This window comes from Struthio camelus, chromosome 3 (genome assembly GCF_040807025.1).
Source record: "Struthio camelus isolate bStrCam1 chromosome 3, bStrCam1.hap1, whole genome shotgun sequence".
Classification (NCBI taxonomy): domain Eukaryota; kingdom Metazoa; phylum Chordata; class Aves; order Struthioniformes; family Struthionidae; genus Struthio; species Struthio camelus.
In genome coordinates this window covers 8,865,491-8,883,285 of record NC_090944.1, presented here as the reverse complement: position 1 = coordinate 8,883,285, position 17,795 = coordinate 8,865,491, and the positions used below count along the sequence as shown (strand labels likewise).

At 56.0% G+C, this 17,795-nt stretch overlaps 1 protein-coding gene across 1 annotated transcript; it reads right to left on the bottom strand.

Annotated features, from left to right (window-relative positions):
- Window positions 1-243: 243 nt before the first annotated feature.
- Window positions 244-4,092, bottom strand: POMC (proopiomelanocortin). The gene is made up of 3 exons (XM_068936423.1): window positions 4,022-4,092; window positions 2,296-2,434; window positions 244-1,148 (listed from the first exon to the last, which is right to left on the bottom strand). Exons 2-3 carry the CDS (start codon window positions 2,419-2,421, stop codon window positions 513-515), a joined length of 762 nt encoding a protein of 253 aa, XP_068792524.1. The 5' UTR covers window positions 2,422-2,434; window positions 4,022-4,092; the 3' UTR covers window positions 244-512.
- Window positions 4,093-17,795: the final 13,703 nt, after the last annotated feature.

Genomic DNA, 17,795 nt, shown 5'->3' with positions numbered 1-17,795 from the left:
TGCTCCCTGCACCTGCCGCGGCCCGACGTCCCCATTTGACACTTGCAAAATCGCCCGTTTTCCCCTTGCCTGACCCCATCCCGGCTTTTTGGCCTCCCGCCACCCCCGCCACCTGCAAGATTTTGGTTTCCGGCTGCTTTTCTCACCCCTTGGCCACGTCAAACCCTTTGGCCAAAGCCGGCGGCCGGGCGCGGAGACGGGCGATCGGCTTGCCAAAAAAAAAAAAAAAAAACCCCAAAAAAGTATTTTCAGAATTCGTTTTCATCCATCATTTACAGTATTATACAGCTGAGTGAAAACCCGAAAACGATCCCGCGCGCTGCAGACCGGCCGGCCGCGCGCCGGCGTGTTTCTCCCGGCGCCGAACCGCTGCCGACGGAGGAAGAGCACGGGAGCGATGTGTTAAGCGGTGATTTCCCCCCCCCCCTTCTTTTTTTTTTGTCCCCCCCCGCCGGTTTTGGCCACGGTGTCTCAGGGAAAGGCATGCCCGCGGGGCGCTCCCCCCGGCCCCGTCACTGCCCCTTTTTGTAGGCGCTTTTGACGATGGCGTTTTTGAAGAGAGTCACCAGCGGCGCCCGGCCGCGCTCGGAGCTCATGAAGCCCCCGTAGCGCTTGTCCTTGAGGGGCGCCTGCCAGCGGAAGTGGCGCATCCGGTAGGAGCCGCCGTCCTCCTTCTCCGCCTCGCCTTCCTCCTCCTCCTCGCCTTCCTCCTCCTCGGCGGCGGCCGGGAGCATCGCGGCCGGCGGCAGCGCCCGCCTGAACTCCAGCGGGAAGCCCTCCGAGGTCTCCTCCTGCACGCCGTTGGGGTAGACCTTGACGGGTCTCCTCTTGCGCCCCACCGGCTTTCCCCAGCGGAAGTGCTCCATGGAGTAGGAGCGCTTGCTCTCCTCCCTCTCCGGGCCGCCTCCTTCCTCTTCCTCGCCGGCGCTTCGGCGGGCGCCGGGGGCCGACGCCGAGAGCGGGCCGCCCGCCGGCTCTTCCCGCTTGCGCCCGCCGCCGCTGCTGCTGTTGCGGCGGCCGAACTTGTTCCAGCGGAAGTGGCTCATGACGTACTTGCGGACGCTCTCGGAGAGCGGCTGCAGGTGCCCGTTGCCCGGGTACACGGGCGCTTCGGCCGACAGGTCCGCCCGGCACGCCGCGGCGCACGCCTGCCCGGGCGAGAGGGGGAAACGCTGCGGCCGGGCCTGCCTCCCACGCCGCGGCGGGCTCGCCGGCCCCCCGTCGTCGCCGCGCGGGCCTCAGCCGCGGCGCGTAACGCAATGGCGTGGGCGCGCGGGTGTCGCGACTCAGTGGCCCGTGCCTAGCTGTTGCGACTCAATTGCATGTGCACCTAGGTGCTGCAACCCAGTTGCACGTGCCTCGGTGTTGCAATTCAGTTGCACGTGCACCCGCATGTTGCGACTCAATGGCTTGTGCAGCCGGGTGTTGCGACTCAATTGCACATGCCTGGGTGTTGCAATGCAATTGCACGTGCGCCCGGGTGTTGCGACTCAATGGCATGTGCACCTGGGTGTTGCGACTCAGTTGCACATGCCTGGGTGTTGCAATGCAATTGCACATGCACCTGCTTGTTGCAACTCAATGGCATGTGCACCTGGGTGTTGTGACTCAGTTACACATGCCTGGGTGTTGCAATGCAATGGCACATGCACCCAGGTGTTGCGACTCAATTGCACGTGCCTGGGTGTTGCAATGCAATTGCACCTGTGCCTGCATGTTGCGACTCAATGGCGCGAGCACCCGGGTGTTGCAATTCAATTGCACGTGCACCCAGGTGTTGCGACTCAATGGCGCACGCCTAGGTGTTGCAATTCAATTGCACGTGCACCCGGGTGTTGCGACTCAATGGCTCATGCCGCCAAGGTGCCCCGGCTCCAACCCTCCCTGGGTGGGGGGCCACGGTGTAGCCCCAGCACCCCTGGGGTGCTTTGGGTGGGTTGGCAGAGATGCCAAACCAGCCCTACACCGCTGCAAAAAGGGGACCCGCAGGGGGACCGGGCAACCCTGGGATGCCAGGTGAGTCGGGTCCGGGGAGGAAGCCGCGGTTCGTCGGGTCCTCGTGGCAAACTCGGCCCCTGCAGAGGGGGAGCCCTGTGCCTAGCGCCCTTCGGCGCAGGGCGAAGGCGACACCCCGGTTGCGGGTTTGCACCGCGCGGGAGGGATGCTGGAAGCTCCATTTTACTTTTTCAGCATCACCCAGCGGCCAAGGCGGGAGGCGCGAACCCACCGACGCCTCCGGGCCACCCGGCCCCAAGCGTCCCGCGGTGCCCCGGTCGGCGGGCGCCTTGCACTTACCAAAACCCCGGCCTCGGTGGTGAGGTCCTGGCATTTGCCGCTCTCCCAGCAGGGCCCGTGGGCGGCGGCGGGGTGGCCCAGCAGCAGCCCCAGCAGCACGGGCAGGCTCCAGAGTGGGCTCGGCATCCTGGCGGGCCGCCTGGGGAGACAGGGCAGGGCGGGCAGCCGCCTTTGCAAAGGGCCCGCTGCAAAAAACCCCTCTGCTGGCGGCGGGGAGGGGGTTTTCCTGTGCTTCCTTCCATACACTTTTCCCAAAGTTTTTCCTCCCTCCTCCCCTTTTCCCGAGGACCTAACAGCTCCTTGCAAAGCGGCTCTCCCACCTACGCTCGAGGAGCACGAGGGTAATTTTGCAGAAGGAGAAGGCAGCCCGTAGAGGAGCGAATCCGCGCTCCGAGCGGGCCGCGGGGTCCGTCCCGCTGCTCCGTGACCGGGGAAAAACCGGCAGTGCAACCACCCCCCCCCTCCCCAACCCGGACTCCTTCTCTTGCTTCCCGATTTAAAAAGCATCTCTCTGGAGCGGGGGGGTGGGGGGGGGTGTCTCGCGCTGCGCCTGTCGCCGGTGCCAAAGCCCGGCTTAGCGAGTGATAACCGCTGTCTGCCAGGATGGCTGTCGTCTCCCCGGAGCCGCCTCGGCGTGAGTTATGCTGCGGGTGGAAAGTGCTCCGAGGCTGTCTTCGGGCTTCAGCCCACCCCTCCTCGCAGCCTGCTTGCGAGCCGGTTAGTGCCCAAACCCGGTCTCCCTCCCCGAACGGGGATATCTGCCCCGCGAAGCCCCTCGGACAGCTGCAAAACCCCTGGCGTGCTGGCAAACGGCAAGGTAGGATTTATTTATTTATTTATTTTCCCCCCCCCGACAGCGTTAAACGAAAAGGCAGCTCTTCGCCTTTTCTAGGAAATCGTACCAAAGGCGACTGCTTTTTTTAGGAAGGGCGAGGGCTGGGCGGTGTTTTAGGAGCCTCCCAGCGGGGCTCGGCGGTCCCGGGCACGGCGGGACCTTGCAGTCCCGGCCGGCTCAGCCCGCGGCAGCTCCCCCAGCCACCGCCCGGCTGCCAAAACTCACGCCGCCCCCGGCAGAGCCGGCCGGAGACCCCCCCCCCAGCACCCCTCCTTCTTCTTCTTCGGCTGCCCGACGGCCGAACATCCGCAAAGCGGCTAGTTTTGGGGCGAGCTGCCGGATGGCAGCAAAGCCGTGCACCCGGCGATACCGGCGTTTGGGTATATATGAGTTATTTGGGACCATCCCGTCGCCGGCGATGCAATTAACTGTTCAGGTGGGGTTTGCCAAAAAAAACAAAAAAAACAAAAAAAAAAAGTATTAACTCGCTGCAAGGGGGGGGGGGGGGCGTCTCCAGGAGGAAAAACCCCATCCCACAGGCAAAAAGACAGACAAATCTGGCCGTGGCCCCGAGGGAGCAGTGACATGACCGATCCCTCTGGCTCAGCACAGGGTAATGCAAACAGCAGCCCCTGAACGGAGGCAAGCGGCGAATAAGGGCAGGGACGTATGAACTCGGCGCTGAACAGCCGGCGACGTCCCCGGGGGCGGCAGCACGGAGCCCGCCGGGACCCTCGCGCCGCCGCCGGCGCGACCCATCACGGCGACGTCCGCAGCAAAGTTGTCCTTCCCCGGCGCTTCGCTGGCCGTCGAGGTCCTTTTTTCCTCTCCTTTTATTTTTTTTTTTTTGGGGGGGGTTGGGGGGGAAGGTTTCCAGGCTGGGGTGCTTACCTGTGGCTGCGCGCTTGGGAACCTGCCTTCCTCCTCCTCCTCCTCCTCTTCTTCCCACGCTGCCCGCGTGAGCGTCTGCAACTTCGCCGCAACCTCGGCGCTTTTTATACCTCGTGCCGGGCTTTGGCGTGGGGCGTCACGTCCCCGGTGATCTTCCGGGCAGACCTTTTGAAAAAGGGACCGGGCTGGGGGGGGGAATAGCAGGCAGGAGGAAGGGGGATGGCCAGCGGGGACGTTCCAGGTAGGGAACAAAGGATTAGCAACCGGCTCCTGCAAGAAAAGGCGGCCGCGCCGTCCGCCGGGGATTATCGTCTCCCCGCGAGCCGCAGCCCGGGGCTCGCGCCCGGCCGAGTTTTGCTGCTCGTAATTGCGTTTGCAGCTCGGGGTTGGGTGGGCGCGAACGACGAGTGCTAGGCGAGGAGGAATTAGCCGGTGACAAAGGTGGCGGCGTGGGAGATGCGCCGGACGGGAGCAGCGGGAGGGTCGCCTGCTCCGGTGGGTGCGATGGATTTCGCTTTATCTCTCGGCAGGATAAAAGTGGATTCTCCCCCCCCCCCCCCCCCCGCCTTCAAAGCAAATCTCTTAGGGCAAGAGAGGCAGCCCCCGACCTGCTTTCTAACCCTAAGAGGGTCCCAGCTGGGGCAGGGCGCACGCAGACCCGCGTGCCCAGGCGGCCGACCGGCAGCTCTGCGGGAGAGCGCAGACGGGGCCACCGTGCCGGCAGCTTCGGGTGCAAAAGCCACGCAACGGGAGAGCGTTTTGCAGCCTTGCTGATGTCTTTTCCAGAGCTGCCCCGACTGCTGGGTCCTCTGCCATGGGGGCCACGTCTACGTGCTTGGGGGGGGGTGAGGGGGGACTGCTATAAAACCCAAGGCTGTGCAAGGCGAGGTTTACAACTCGCTTTCCGTGCCCAGACCAAACCTTGGCCTCGCCGTGGCGAGCTGGACCGGCTTTTGGCCAGGGATGCTTTCCCTCTTGCATAACGGACCACGGCCCAGCCTGACTCATGCTTGCAATGGGGTTGGCCTTGGAGGCTGGGTGTTTGAAACGAGGTGCTGCTAGAGTTGTGGTGGCTTCCCGGCATCTCCTTCAAGCGCCGTGACCAAGCTTTGCACGGGCGAGTAAAAAGGAGGGTCCTTTCTCTAAAACGCATGCAGGGAGGGAATGCGCAGTGGGGCAGGAGAGCTGGGCAAGCCTGAAAGAGGACTGGGGGTGGCGGGAGGTGGAGGAGATCGGAGGGGTCTGGAAACTCAGCTGCATCTCTTTATAAGCCAGCTGAGCCAGCCAGGACCAATTTTCCAGCCCTTGGGCCAGCTGGCCTGGCATGGCTTGCGTCTGGAGGGCTAAAGTCTCTTTTCCACCCAAAATGGAGTAGCTGCACTCCAACCACCCCAGGGACGGCCCTGGTTTGTGCTTACTCCTGACCCTGCCTGGGGATGGTTTTTTGGGGCAGGACTCATTGCCCCGAAACTGTGCCCCAAACCGCTCTGGCTCATTCGTGGGCAGTTGAACAGTGATAGCGTTCAGACCCAGCTTAGACCCAGGTTGGTTTACCAGTCTATGCACGAAGCCTTTTAAACCCAGCGTCTTGTGCGGGAGCATGCCTTTGAGGCGGATTTGCACCCTGTGCACCTCAGACCTCTTTGGTCCTAACATCACCTCCAGCTGCTGGCTCTCCACAAGCATCCTGGGATAACGGGCCCCGTCCTTGGACGCACTTTGGGAACGCGGGCTCCAGGATCACCGCTCCCACAATGGCACCGGGCAAATTTTGTGATCTTCTTTCCCGTTGTTGACTTATTCAGGTGGAGAAGCACTTCTGTGCTGGGATTTTGCTTTCCCAGGGCATAGCAAAACCCAGGACCATGGGGTAGTCCTTGAAGGCCAGGGCAGGAAGTCATATCGCAGGGGGACCTCAGGGTGGTTTTTCCTACGGTCCAGACCGGTCTTGATTTTTGTCTGGGCTGGGCTGGTCTTGACTTTAGTCAGTCGAGAGGTAGCAATGGGCCATGGGCGTCACTCCCGTGTGTCCCCCTGTCCTGAAAACAAACTGCAGGGTATGGAAAAGCCACATAGTGAGGTTTTCCTGTGTTCTCACCAGTAGGGACCCAACATGGTGCTATCCTGGGTGGGCTGAAGATTTGCTCATATTTCCCTGGGCATGGCCTTCTGCAAGGAAAGGAGGGCTCCCAAAGTGCACCTCCTGGAGAGAAGCAGCCCGTAACCACCCCCTCTGAGGGTCAAAAACAAGACAAGGGTAGGGCACGGGCTGGACCGACGTCATGGCAGAGGATTTGCTCCTGTGAGCACAGCCTGGGGACGTGGGATTTGCCTTCGGACCAAGTGCCTGGCTGAGCAAGGTATGTTTCCCCTAGAGCAACATAAAGAGAGAGCAACATGTCCAGCGCATGACTGATCCACCTCTTCTAGACATCTATCTTAGGATGGATAATCATCCTCTGGAGATGCTTCCCACTTTCAAAAGGCCAGAGAAGAAGCCTGGGGAGGCTCAAAATAATCAAAAAGGAGGTGGATTGTCTTTCAGCAGACTGCAGACGTGTTCCTTTCCTTGCCAAAGGATATTGGGGGGGGTAAAACAAATTTACCTGAGTTCCCTGGGACTGGACAAAAAGCTCCATAGAGGGTTACTAACAGGCAAAGCACAAGGGGTTCAAGAAATATCCTGACCTAAAAATAGCTGCAGGTTAAGGTGGTATTAAGAGGAGGTATCACATGAGCTTGCTCCGTTTTTCTCTTCCTTGGGGATCTGTTTAATGGTGTTGCCTTAACAATACTGGCTTTGACAGCCCCTTGATCTGAACAGGACAGTCGTTCTCACTTTAAATCAGCTGACAGCATTTTCAACCCAAGTCTCACAGTGAAGGAGACCACCAAGAGAAGGCAGGAGACACTCATGGCATTGCCGGCATAACTGGAGGGTCAACTCAAAAGTCCCTGGTACTTCTGGGTAATAATAGCTGGGGATGTGCCCTGACACAGACAGAAACGTTCAATGCATGAGTTAGTCGAACAAATGCTGCTGAGGGTAAGTGAGTGCTCGGGAGCGTTCAGCAAGGAGGGAAATAGGAAGGTCCTTCCTCCCTTGTAGGCATGGGCACCTGCTGAGCTCCTATCTCTGTTTGCTCTGCTTTGGCGCTGGTGGGGATTTGGCCCCAGGGCTAGACCCTGTCCCAGACCCATTGCAGCCACCCGGGCAGGAGGAGGTGGGCAGGAATGGACAAGGTTGGGGCCGGCTCTGAGCTTCGTGGTCCCCTCGGAGCTCTGGGCAAAGGAGCAAATGTGCCTTCAGCGATAACAAACCGAGGAGATTCTGCAAGCTTCATGCATGGACGGGAAGCAGCTCTTCCACCCGTCCACTGCACTGGTTTTACCTGCGTTAGCATTTCAGTTTGGTTCATGCCTTCTCCGGACCCTTTTCATCTCCAAATCCAGGAGCTGCCCTGTGCCACAAGCAATCCGTGTCTTACTGCAGTGCCCGTAACAGCATTAGCTCCTCCGTTCTCCCTGACAGATCCCCTGACTTGCAATATTTTTCCATGACGGAGAGCTATTCTGAGATGCTTTATGGCTAAAATGGAGCTATGATTTCCACTTTAAAGGCTCTTTCATCTTCATTAGGCCAATCTGAGTGGTTTATTTTTATAAGGAAGACCTGAAATCTATTTACAAAAAGCCGGAAACCTCATTGAGCGGAGCGGTTACAGGTGAAGGGCTGAGATGAAGGATTCCTCTCCCTGGCTTCAGCAGCCTGGGCTGGATGCCTCTGCTCTCTCTGGCCTCAGAGCAGCCCTCACCAACGACTTCCGCTTGCAGACCTCTCTCTGCCAAGCTGGCCAGGTCCCACCATACAGAGCAGCGTCTTGTACTGCCGCTCCATCAGCCCCTTTTTCCCTCAAACTAGAGGCGAGTTGAGTGCAATGTTGGGACCTTAGGTCAGAGCCCTCCAATTTGGAGACATCCCCATAGCAGCTAAAGAAAAAGATGGGTGCTGTGTTGACTGGAGTGAACTAGCTATGCTCTGCTAGTTCGATGTGATCTGAATAGAGCCAAAGGTGTATTTTGAAGTTGCTGTTCCTGAACTAGTCCATGTTCAGGAAAAACCCACCAGGATATTCAGTAGTGGTCCTGGATGTATAAAGCTGTATAAAGCCAAGATGTCAAGGAAAGGACCATGGAGTGGAGCAAATCCAAGAACCTCATGATTTTGTCCCCGGAAGAGCAACACGCTCAGGGCATGCAGCCCTGTCCCGGTGGCACGGTGGTGCGTGGTGGTGGGCGAGGCGTCTCTGGATGAGCGGGCTGATTAGCCGTGTGATTTTTGGCCTTTCCATCTCAATCTGGAGAACAACTCGCACCTCTGTGTGAATGAGCTCCGGGGCCAGGTGTGAATCTGGCGGCTGTGCTCAAATCCAGCAGGCGCGGAGCCGGAGGTGACGGGGAACCGTCCCCATGGGCACAGGGCCGTCAACAGCCACGTCACGGAGGCCAGCGCTGCTCTTTTGCACCTGAGTGGCAAGAATGACTCCTTCCTTGAGCGAGCAAAGCCTCTCGCTTGCCCTCAGGTAGCTCAGATTGGCTTGATGTCAGTGCCTCTGGTTTGCATTATTTTTTCAAGGTTATTTTCTTTTTGCAGCATCAAAAAAAAAATCAATGCAGGTTTGCTGGTTGGGAGTCCCAAAAAGGGCTAAATGTCTGCCTCTGGTGGTCTCCCGCATGTGCACTTAAAATTTTCCTCTGGCTTATTTAAAAACAAATGTGCGGCAGTGGTTGGAGAAATGAAGGTAAAAATGACAGTCCCTTTTGCAGCTGCTCGGCACCGGCCTTTTTTTGGACTGGTCTCCTGCTGTGTTTCCGATCCCTGCTCCTTTCGAGGGTGCAGCCGGAAGAACGGGCGGTAGCGCTAAGGCCCGCTCGGGAGTTTGGGGAGTGCAGCTCGCTGCCGCTCCCTAATGCACGATAAAAGCCACCTTTTGTGTAACCTCTCCGGCTGGAGCCGTCAATTACACGATGCACAAAAGGAGCCTTTCTGCCAAGGCCGTGTGCGCTCCGTCGCCCCATGCACGCTGATGTGATTTCCAGCTCAGGAGTTGAGCTGGAGGCTGTGCTGAGTCGCAGGAAATATTTGGAAGAGAAGAGAGGTTAGAAAGGGAAGGGGTGGGGGGGGAAGACTTGTTCCTAAACCTGAGAGGTTCATGCAAAGCCTCCAGGGTGAGATGGGGCTGCAGGGGCGGTGCGGCCGTCATGTCTCCTGCTGCTCAGCAGTGGTTGGGCGTGAGTCTTGGCTTTCTAGGACCAGAATGAGTCCTGTTGGGGAAATGAAGGCAGTCCACATCCATCGCTGCCTCTCCAGGCTCTGGGTCATCCAAGCAGCCTGTTTCAGAGCCAGCCAGCCTGAGGGCTTTGAACCATCTGGACCATCTTCCTCTCATATTTGCTCCCCAAAGTAGCTGCACTAAAGGCTTTCTCAGAGTATAACGAGCAAGGCATCCAGGTGAAGTGAAAGTGGGACTGTCAGTGCAAAAACACCTCCAGTGTTGCATTGCTTTCAGATTTTATAGCCAGAAGAGACACTTGCTGATGGCAAATCTGAGCCTTGGAGTCAGGGACCAGTAAATCTCCATCCCTGGAGATATTCAAAAGCCATCTGCACTGGGGTCCTGAATAACATGCTCTAGGTGACCCTGCTGGAGCAGTGGGTTGGATGAGATGATCTCTCGAGGTCCCTGCCAACCTCAACCATTGTGTGATTCTGTGAAATTGCTGGTAGGATTAGGGCCCTTCCAGTGCAGAACTGGAGCCAACCACATCTGTGCTCACTTGGAGCAGTGGTTTTCCAGCCAGCTTTGATGAACGGGTCCTCCTCCCTCTGAAAACCTCCCTGCCTGCATTGTATCTACAGGGGGCAGCCACTGGACCGGGTGGTGACATGCAAGTTGTGAGCTTTGCTCTCACAGCAAAATGCTACTTTTGGCTCAATTATAGTGTTACTGTAGGAGCAGGAGCGTCTCTGACGTTGAGGACCAGGTATCCACCACTGATTCCTCGGCCCATCACCATTTTAAGTTGACCTGAGGACTCCTGAGCTCCACAGCAACAGCAACCCAGAAATGCCTCGAGTTGAAAAAAATTCATTTCTTTGGCACCTTATTGGATCACAGAGCACGTGAGTCTTAGTGCACAGAGGGGAGCCCTTTTTTTGCAGGTTGCTTCCTTTCTAATAGGGTCAATGATTTTCCCGCTGACTTGTACAAAAGCAGGATCAGACTTCCTAAAATGGAAGGAAGAGATGTTGGTGCTGTGCGTTAACCTGTGGAACTCTCTGCTATTTGCTATTATTGGTGCCAGTACCTTCTCCTTGGGGCTATTTGCCCCACGTCTACTACATCGGGCGATATCACCTCCCCCAGGTACCTAAGGCTATGCTGCTGTGGGAGTAGTGCTGGAGCAAGAGTGAATGAGGGGTCAGATACGGTTCATTTGGAAGGTGAGAAGCACAGGCTGTGAGGTCTTCTGCAGTGAGCAGTTTGGGCTTGACAATGTCAAAATGTTCTAATACCCCCAGAATTCCCTCATCTCTCTCGCCTTAGTTTTTCCAGTCAGCAAATTCATTGCGACTGGCCAAATCCTTTCTGGGAAGCCCTTCCCTGCATTTCTGTCTGGATCCCCTTTGACATTATGACAAGAATCTGCAGCTTGATTTTTCCATGACTTTGGAAAGTTGGATTCTGGTTCATTTTGGCTGTTGCAGCTGAGCTGACTGCATTGTCCGAAGGGGTTTAAGCTTTACTCCTAGGATTCCTCCAAGGGACTAAGGAGACAGTACTCTCCAGCAGGGACTGCGCTGGCTCAGAGGAGGCGCTCAGCCTCAGGACTAATGCCTGATAAGACCCACGATGCTTTCTCACTGTTACTTTCTGCTCTACTTCTTCTGGCAGATGAGTCCAGTGCTTGGGGTTTTTTACTTTGTACTGTTTTGTCCTTCATGCCAATCTGCTTGGACACCAGTGAAGGGACAAATAACACTGTGACCTTTCTCCATGGCACCTGATCTTCTTGAGTAAGCCAGCCTTTCCTCTCCAGGATGCTAGAAACAAGGCATCTCCTTCACCAGGGTGAGTAAACTCCCTGTGCTCCGTTTCAGCTTTCCCGCAAGCACAGTGATGCAAAGCAGAAACTCATGATCATCCCTCCCCACCATTGCTATTTATATTCCCATCGTTAAGTGTGTCTGAGGGAAATGTAGCGGATTTTTCTTGGAAATGCAAAGGATCAAAAATACCCCTGTGATGCCCCAAGACAGACATTGATGTACTGGAAGTACAAGTCCAGTGAAATGGTCATAGGGCCAAAACACATGAATTGCAAAGGGGAGCTGAGAGAGCAGAATTGTTTAGCCTGAGGAAGAGATGGTAAAGGGGGAGGTGATTGCTACCTATAACGATCTGATGGGGGCTATAGAGAAGATGGAGCCAAACACTTCTTGGAGGGGAACAGCGATAGCACAAGAGGTGATGGGCACAAACTGGAACGTGGGAAGGTCCACCTGGGCATAAAGAAAAAAGCTTTTCACATGAGAGTGGGGAGTTGGTGAAGGCCCGAGACAGGGACTAGAGAGGTGGTGGGATCTCCATCCTTGGAGACATCCCACATTCCGCTGAATAAGTCCCAGAGCAACCTTTGAAGTTTGCCCTGCTTTGAGCAGGGAGTTGTTGGACTACCATGGATTGCAGGTCCATTGATGGACTGTAAGCCTGGTGGGGCTGTAGCCCCGGCAGGGAATTACAGGGAATTACATATACATCACATTGTATATGAATAAGTCTCTTTTCTCCATGAAGGCTCAGCCCTCTCAGGTCTGGACTGCTCTACTAGCAGCACTGGAAGAGAGAGCCTATCTCTCTCAAACTGGGCATGCAGATGGCCATCAGCAGTGAAGCAGGACATAGCATAGGAAACTCTCCCTGAGGTCCACCTCCAGCCCTGGGCGATGAGGCTGAGCAGTGATTCCCCACAAGCCATACAGTTTCATGTGACAGACCCCAGATGCAGACCCTGTCAAGGGAAACCTTGCTGGTAACTGAAACTGTGGCTAGGATGGACAACTCACCACAGTACAGGGCGAACTGTCTTCTCAGTCAATTCCCATGGGTGGTAACAACAACAACAAAAGGTAAATAGATGCTGCACCTTGCTTTTAGGCTGAGCTTATCTCACTTCCTCCTGGATGTGGAAATTGTTCTGCCTTCTCCTGGGCTGGAAGAACCGAGTTAGCAAATCTCTGCCCTGGGGAGGGACACAGCGTGGGGCTATGCTCCTCCAGGACTTGCTTGAGGTGGGTGTCCCGTCCTTGCTCTGGTCCTCTTCCCGGGAAGGACACCCCTCCTGCAGCCCCTTCATGGGTCCCAGCCACCCATCTGAGGACGCGGAGGTGCCCTTGGGGCCGTGGGTCCCTCTCCAGTGATAGTGCAATGAGCCCAGACAGTAGGCTTGGATGAGGTGCTTGACTTCCAGAAGGCTAAAACTGCTGGCAATAAATCCTGGCTTCCCTCCAGGGCTGTGATCAGATCATCCTCTCTGTCTTGGCATGGATGCACCCGGCCAACGTGCAACCCATCCCTGGGCAGGGGCAGGGCTGAGCCCAGAGCAGGGCCATCCCCAGTCCTATTTAGCATTTTGTCTCCTTGTTTACGCTACCTTTCTTCTCTTTTTAACCCAGTTGTATACCTGTGGAGACGCACACTTAGCCTGGCATGACTGCACGCACACGCGGAGGTAACCCCAACCACACACACATGCACCTGCTGCCCTCCACAGTGGCTGTGCACATGCACGCACACATGCTTACACACCCAGAGCCAAATCCCTGATTACTGCCCGTGCCCCAAAGAGGGATTACAGCTTCTTAGAGGAGGAGCTTGCCTTTAGCAGGGTTTAAGTGCCCAGCAGGGACTTCCTGCAACCAAGAGTCCATCATGCATTTAGGGGTCCTGTGGGATGCAGAGGGATTGCACCCAGCCCCGTCTTCAGTCTCCCCCTGCATGACGCTAATCGGGGCCTGGGAAGGTGCAGTAGGAAGTTTCCTAATGCAATTGGTGAAGGCTGGTGCCAGGCTCTCACTGCACGGCTCAGCAGCAGAAGGCTGAAGGCAAAGCTGGTGGCCACAGGGATTTTATCGCAGCAGGGAACACCATAAAGCTCAACCTGATTCAGCTGGGAAGGGCCATGTCAGACCACCCCAAGCCTCTTGCTCAGTGGTGCGGGAGGCTGGAAGGCTTTTCCTGATCCCGGTGGTGACATGCGAATGTGCCCTTGGGCCTTGGCTGGGTGCCCCGGCATCCCACTGGGCACACTGCTGTGCTCCGCTGTGCTAGCTGGGGTTTAGCAGGGTGGTGCAGGGTGCTGTGCTGCTGCTGTCAAGCAGAGGGGAGAACAAAGGACCCCCTGCCGGGTGAGTGTCGTACCCAGCTGGCAGCAAGTTTGAGGCTGGAGGGGGATGGATACAGCAAGCTGGGAGAGCCCCTGGGGCGCATTGCACCGGGTGGATGAGGAAGAGCCCGGTACATCCAGGACAGCCGCTCTCCAAGTTGTTTTCCTGCTCTCTGCAACTTCAGCACTCTTTAAACCACAAAACTGGGGGAGAAGTTGTTTTATGGGCATGACAGGTCAAGAGGGGGGATTTGGGAGGCTGCAGAGAGCCAAGAGAGGCGCAGCCCCATGAACGGCCTCATTCACCCCAGTAAGATGCTTGTTCTGCCCTGGCCTGGTGGAAGATTAAAGCCGAAGGAGCTTAGCAAGGCCCCTGGGCAGAGCCAGATCCCTGCAGGATCTCTGAGACCTGCTCTTCGAACATCGCCTTGTTTCCCTTCCTGAGGGCAAGGTCCTCCCTGGCTCCAACTGGATCCTGAGTCTCCAGACCAATGAATCCAGCCCCAACGCATCCCCGGGCAGGGGTTGGGGTCAGTCTGGCATCCCCAGGATGGTTCAGATGGGCCCTGACTGGGAGGTCAGGCATTGGGGATTTGCACCCAAAGTTTGGAGGCTGATGGAGAAGCTGAGGCTTGGTAAACTTGTGGTGTGTCTATCTGCTCCTGCCTCCTTAAGGGAGAAGCTCTGACTTTTCCTGATGTTTGCGGAGGCATCACCGTGGGTGGGTGGGAAGCCTGCTGTCTGCCCTGTCAGTCCCAGAGCAGCTGCGATGGAGGAGCACCAACATTTACCCTGATTTAAGGGTTCTCTGGTGGTCTTTAGAAGCTTCTGAACCATCTCTTACTGCCAGTTATTTTATTGTGAATCATGTAGGTCTTTTAAAATTGATTAATGGTGGTAGATAATTAGGATCACTGAAATCTTAAAACGGCAAGCGTGTGGAATGGGTAGATTTGGGTCAATTTGTCCCTTCCTCCTGGAGGCCAAGGCAGCATCAGGGGATGGTAAATTATCTGGGGACACTTGGGTGGTCTCTTCACTCCTTTGAGCAAGTACCAAATGGGCAGGAATGAGGAATGGACAAATATTGCATTTTTAAACTGTTCTCCCTCAAAGAGAGACCCAAATGAGAGCTGGTGGGTTGTTTGCACACCAAGCACATGTTCAAGCTCTCGAAGACTGGCCAAAGGTCAGTCACAAGGGTCCAAAGTCTGCAGTATATGGGCAGTGGCAGCAGGAACCTTGTCTTCTCTAGAAATGAGCATGGACAGACATGGCCCTTGCCTGATACACGAGAAATTTAAGAGCTGTGCCGATCAAAGACTATGGGCCCCCCTGCGTGCTGTGCTCTCTCACAGACGTTATTTAGAATTAGAGGCCTCCGGTCTAAACACAACGGGAATGTTGATCCCAGGTGGTTATCTGCATAGCATCAATACATTGCCCATCATACCAGGGCAGGAAAGAGTAGAAAGAGCGGGAAGAGCAGAAATCACATGCCTGCAGAAATGTGGTGTGGCTGTTTTGCTCCTGTATTAAGGGGAAAGCAGAAGAGTTCACAGAAGGGGATGGCAGTGATGCGTCATGGCGCTATTCTTCACAGCAAATAGAGGAGATGCTTGCTGAACAGTAGCTACTCACCTGGGTGCTTGAAAATCAGTCGGATGGTGCGACCTGCATCTATGACCTTGGAAGGAATTGGCCAATGAGTTCTTGGGACACTTGGTATTGGTTTCAATTAGTCCAGGGCCGCTGGAGGAGATGCAACCCCGCAGTGTGCCCAGCCTGGGTGAGTGCTCCATGCAGTGGAGGTAAGTGGAGGAGGCTCCATGCAATGGGAAGAGCAGAGGACACGTGTGGGGAATGGGTGTCTGGCACTGCTCCCAGCTGGGAGCTTGAGGGTGGCACGTAGCAGCCCAGGAGGATGGCTGGGAAAGGGGTGAGGTGGAAGTGCGCTGGGGAGGATTTCAAGAAGAGAGCTGGGAGGTCTCGCCACATCGCAGAGAGCATGGTGTGTGATCTCCAGCCCATCCTTGGCAAGGGGCTTGTCCGAGAGTGACTCCTATCCGCTCACCTGGACGTGGTGAAGAGGAAGGGGGCACAAACATCTCGAACGGTGGGAAAGGATGCCGAATGCGGGCGGGCGAAATGCCGAGCTCGCAACCCCGGGTCTTTCACATCCGTCATCTCTTTGGAGACTATTAGCATTGCAGCCACCTGCCCAGACTTTCTCATTGAATTTAGCTCCCCCTCCCTTCTCTGTCTCCTCTTTGCTAAATGCTCCCCAAACAGCTCAGATATGAATTGAAGGGAGAAGAAACGTCTGCTCTTTGTTTCCCTCAAGAGGTGACTTTGCAGGCTAAATCCGCCCTGCGCGGCCAGCTGCCCCGATGGCGCTGCCGAGTAGGGCCCATTTTCACATCTTGCTTTGTGAAGGAGCAGCCTTGAGCGAAACACCACTCGAGGGGCATTGAACGAAATGTACGTTCACCTCTTCCATGTGGCACTCAGCGCCCGTCTCTGCCTCTGACGCTAATGATACGGACGAGGTTTTCTGAGTATAATGGGGATGAGAAATGAAAGGGAAAGGGCCTGGGGGAGGGGAGGTTGGATCCATTTAGGAGCCCAAACATTATTGAAAGAGTGCCTTCTGAGTGGCCGCACAAAGGACCTGGCTGTACCTGGCTCCATCCTTCCTCCACCTCTTCTCCCCCGCCACCTCCGGCCCTGAAAAGGAAACCAGAATTGTAGGGCCTTAGCGAAAGATGAGGATAATGGATTTCATTATAGACAAGCATTTTAAATGTCTATCCACTTGTACGCAATAAAGGCCTTTAGCTAATCATGCTGGAGAAGCTCTTGGCTGGGATTTGAGAGCAAGACGTTCCCCTTGCCCGATTCCCTCATGATTCCCCATAGACAGCCAGCCGTGGGGTGCAATTCATCCTATCCTCATGTTGGTGTCTACCATCGATCAATCGCATCCTATTTCTCTCCATTGACTACGGGGATACTCTCCTGGGTGGATGAGCCTGGAGCACAAATGGCTACGCCTGGTCGGAGGAAGCTACCCTTGCTAGCTGAGTGGGGTTCACTGGTGCAATGGACGAATCAAGCCCAAAGAGGCCAAGTTTCAGCCCTAAAAAGTCTTCATGGCCGTTACAGCAGGGAGCCATGGGCTGTCCCTCATGCCTGGGCAAGCGTGTGAGTGGCAGGGAGGCTAAATCTCTAAACTCAGGTTGGATGCTGGGTACCCAACCCGTGGACAACCTAAAAGGAGAAACATGGATGGAGAACATGCAAGTCACTAGCTCTGAGACCTGCTTTTCAGCCCCAGCTGCAGAGGTTTATTCACTTTGTTTCTCAGCGAGCTGAACAGGGATCCGAGACACCCAGTTGCCAGGTCTCCAAGCCTCAACTTTTACCTCCCCCAGGATAATGTCACGTGCAGAGTTTGTAAATTATTCACAACTCAAGGGGCATTTTCCTGCCGAGGTAACATTTTCTCACTAAACAGATGATTCTGTAATTTTGAAGAACAAAGTAGCTCCATTTCTCCTAGTGCCCTAGCCTATCCTGGGGCCCTTCCCTGCCCCAAGCCCTGGTTGGGCTGGTCTTGGCCAGGCTGGGAAACCCTCTTTTCCCAACCAGAGGCCATCCAAACTGCCCTGAGGATGCTCTGCCCTGGGCTAACCCTTGCCCCCGGCCAGTGTGGGTTGGGGCCAGGCACGTTGGCTCGGCCAAACCCGTTTTAACAACTTTGTATGCAAGATAGTTCTTGTGCTGGTGCCTGAGCCCTGCTGCTGTTTAATTACTCGTGTCATGGCCATGACACCCACCGGGAACACCAGCTTTCCAACCCTGACAAGATGCACTTAGTGCAATGGCACGAGCTGGGCAAAGCATCCTGCTGCTCCTGACACAAAGCATCCTGGCAACTTTGTTCATGGAGGGATTACTCCAAAAGCTGAACTTATCAATGTGCCTTGGGAAGAAAGGAGGCACTGAAATATCCTGCACATACCAGAAACAGCTTCCTCCAAGAGCTCGGACAGTCTGGTTGGCCGTAATGGCCCTGTGCCTGACACTACGTGATGCTCTGAGCACCCATGAGCAAAGGGGCCAGAGGGCAAAGGCCATTAATGCATGCCTGCAGCGCTCTCCCAGGTTTTGAGCTTGCACGCAGAAGAAATCAGCTGCTTTTCAGTGCTGCCTCGCTCCCCACTGTCTCCACTTCACTTGCTACTCGGCTCAGTGCAAACAGACCACATCGCTCAGGAGTCTAAGTTCAGCTCCAGCTCCCTTTCAGGAATCCCCTTTCCCACAT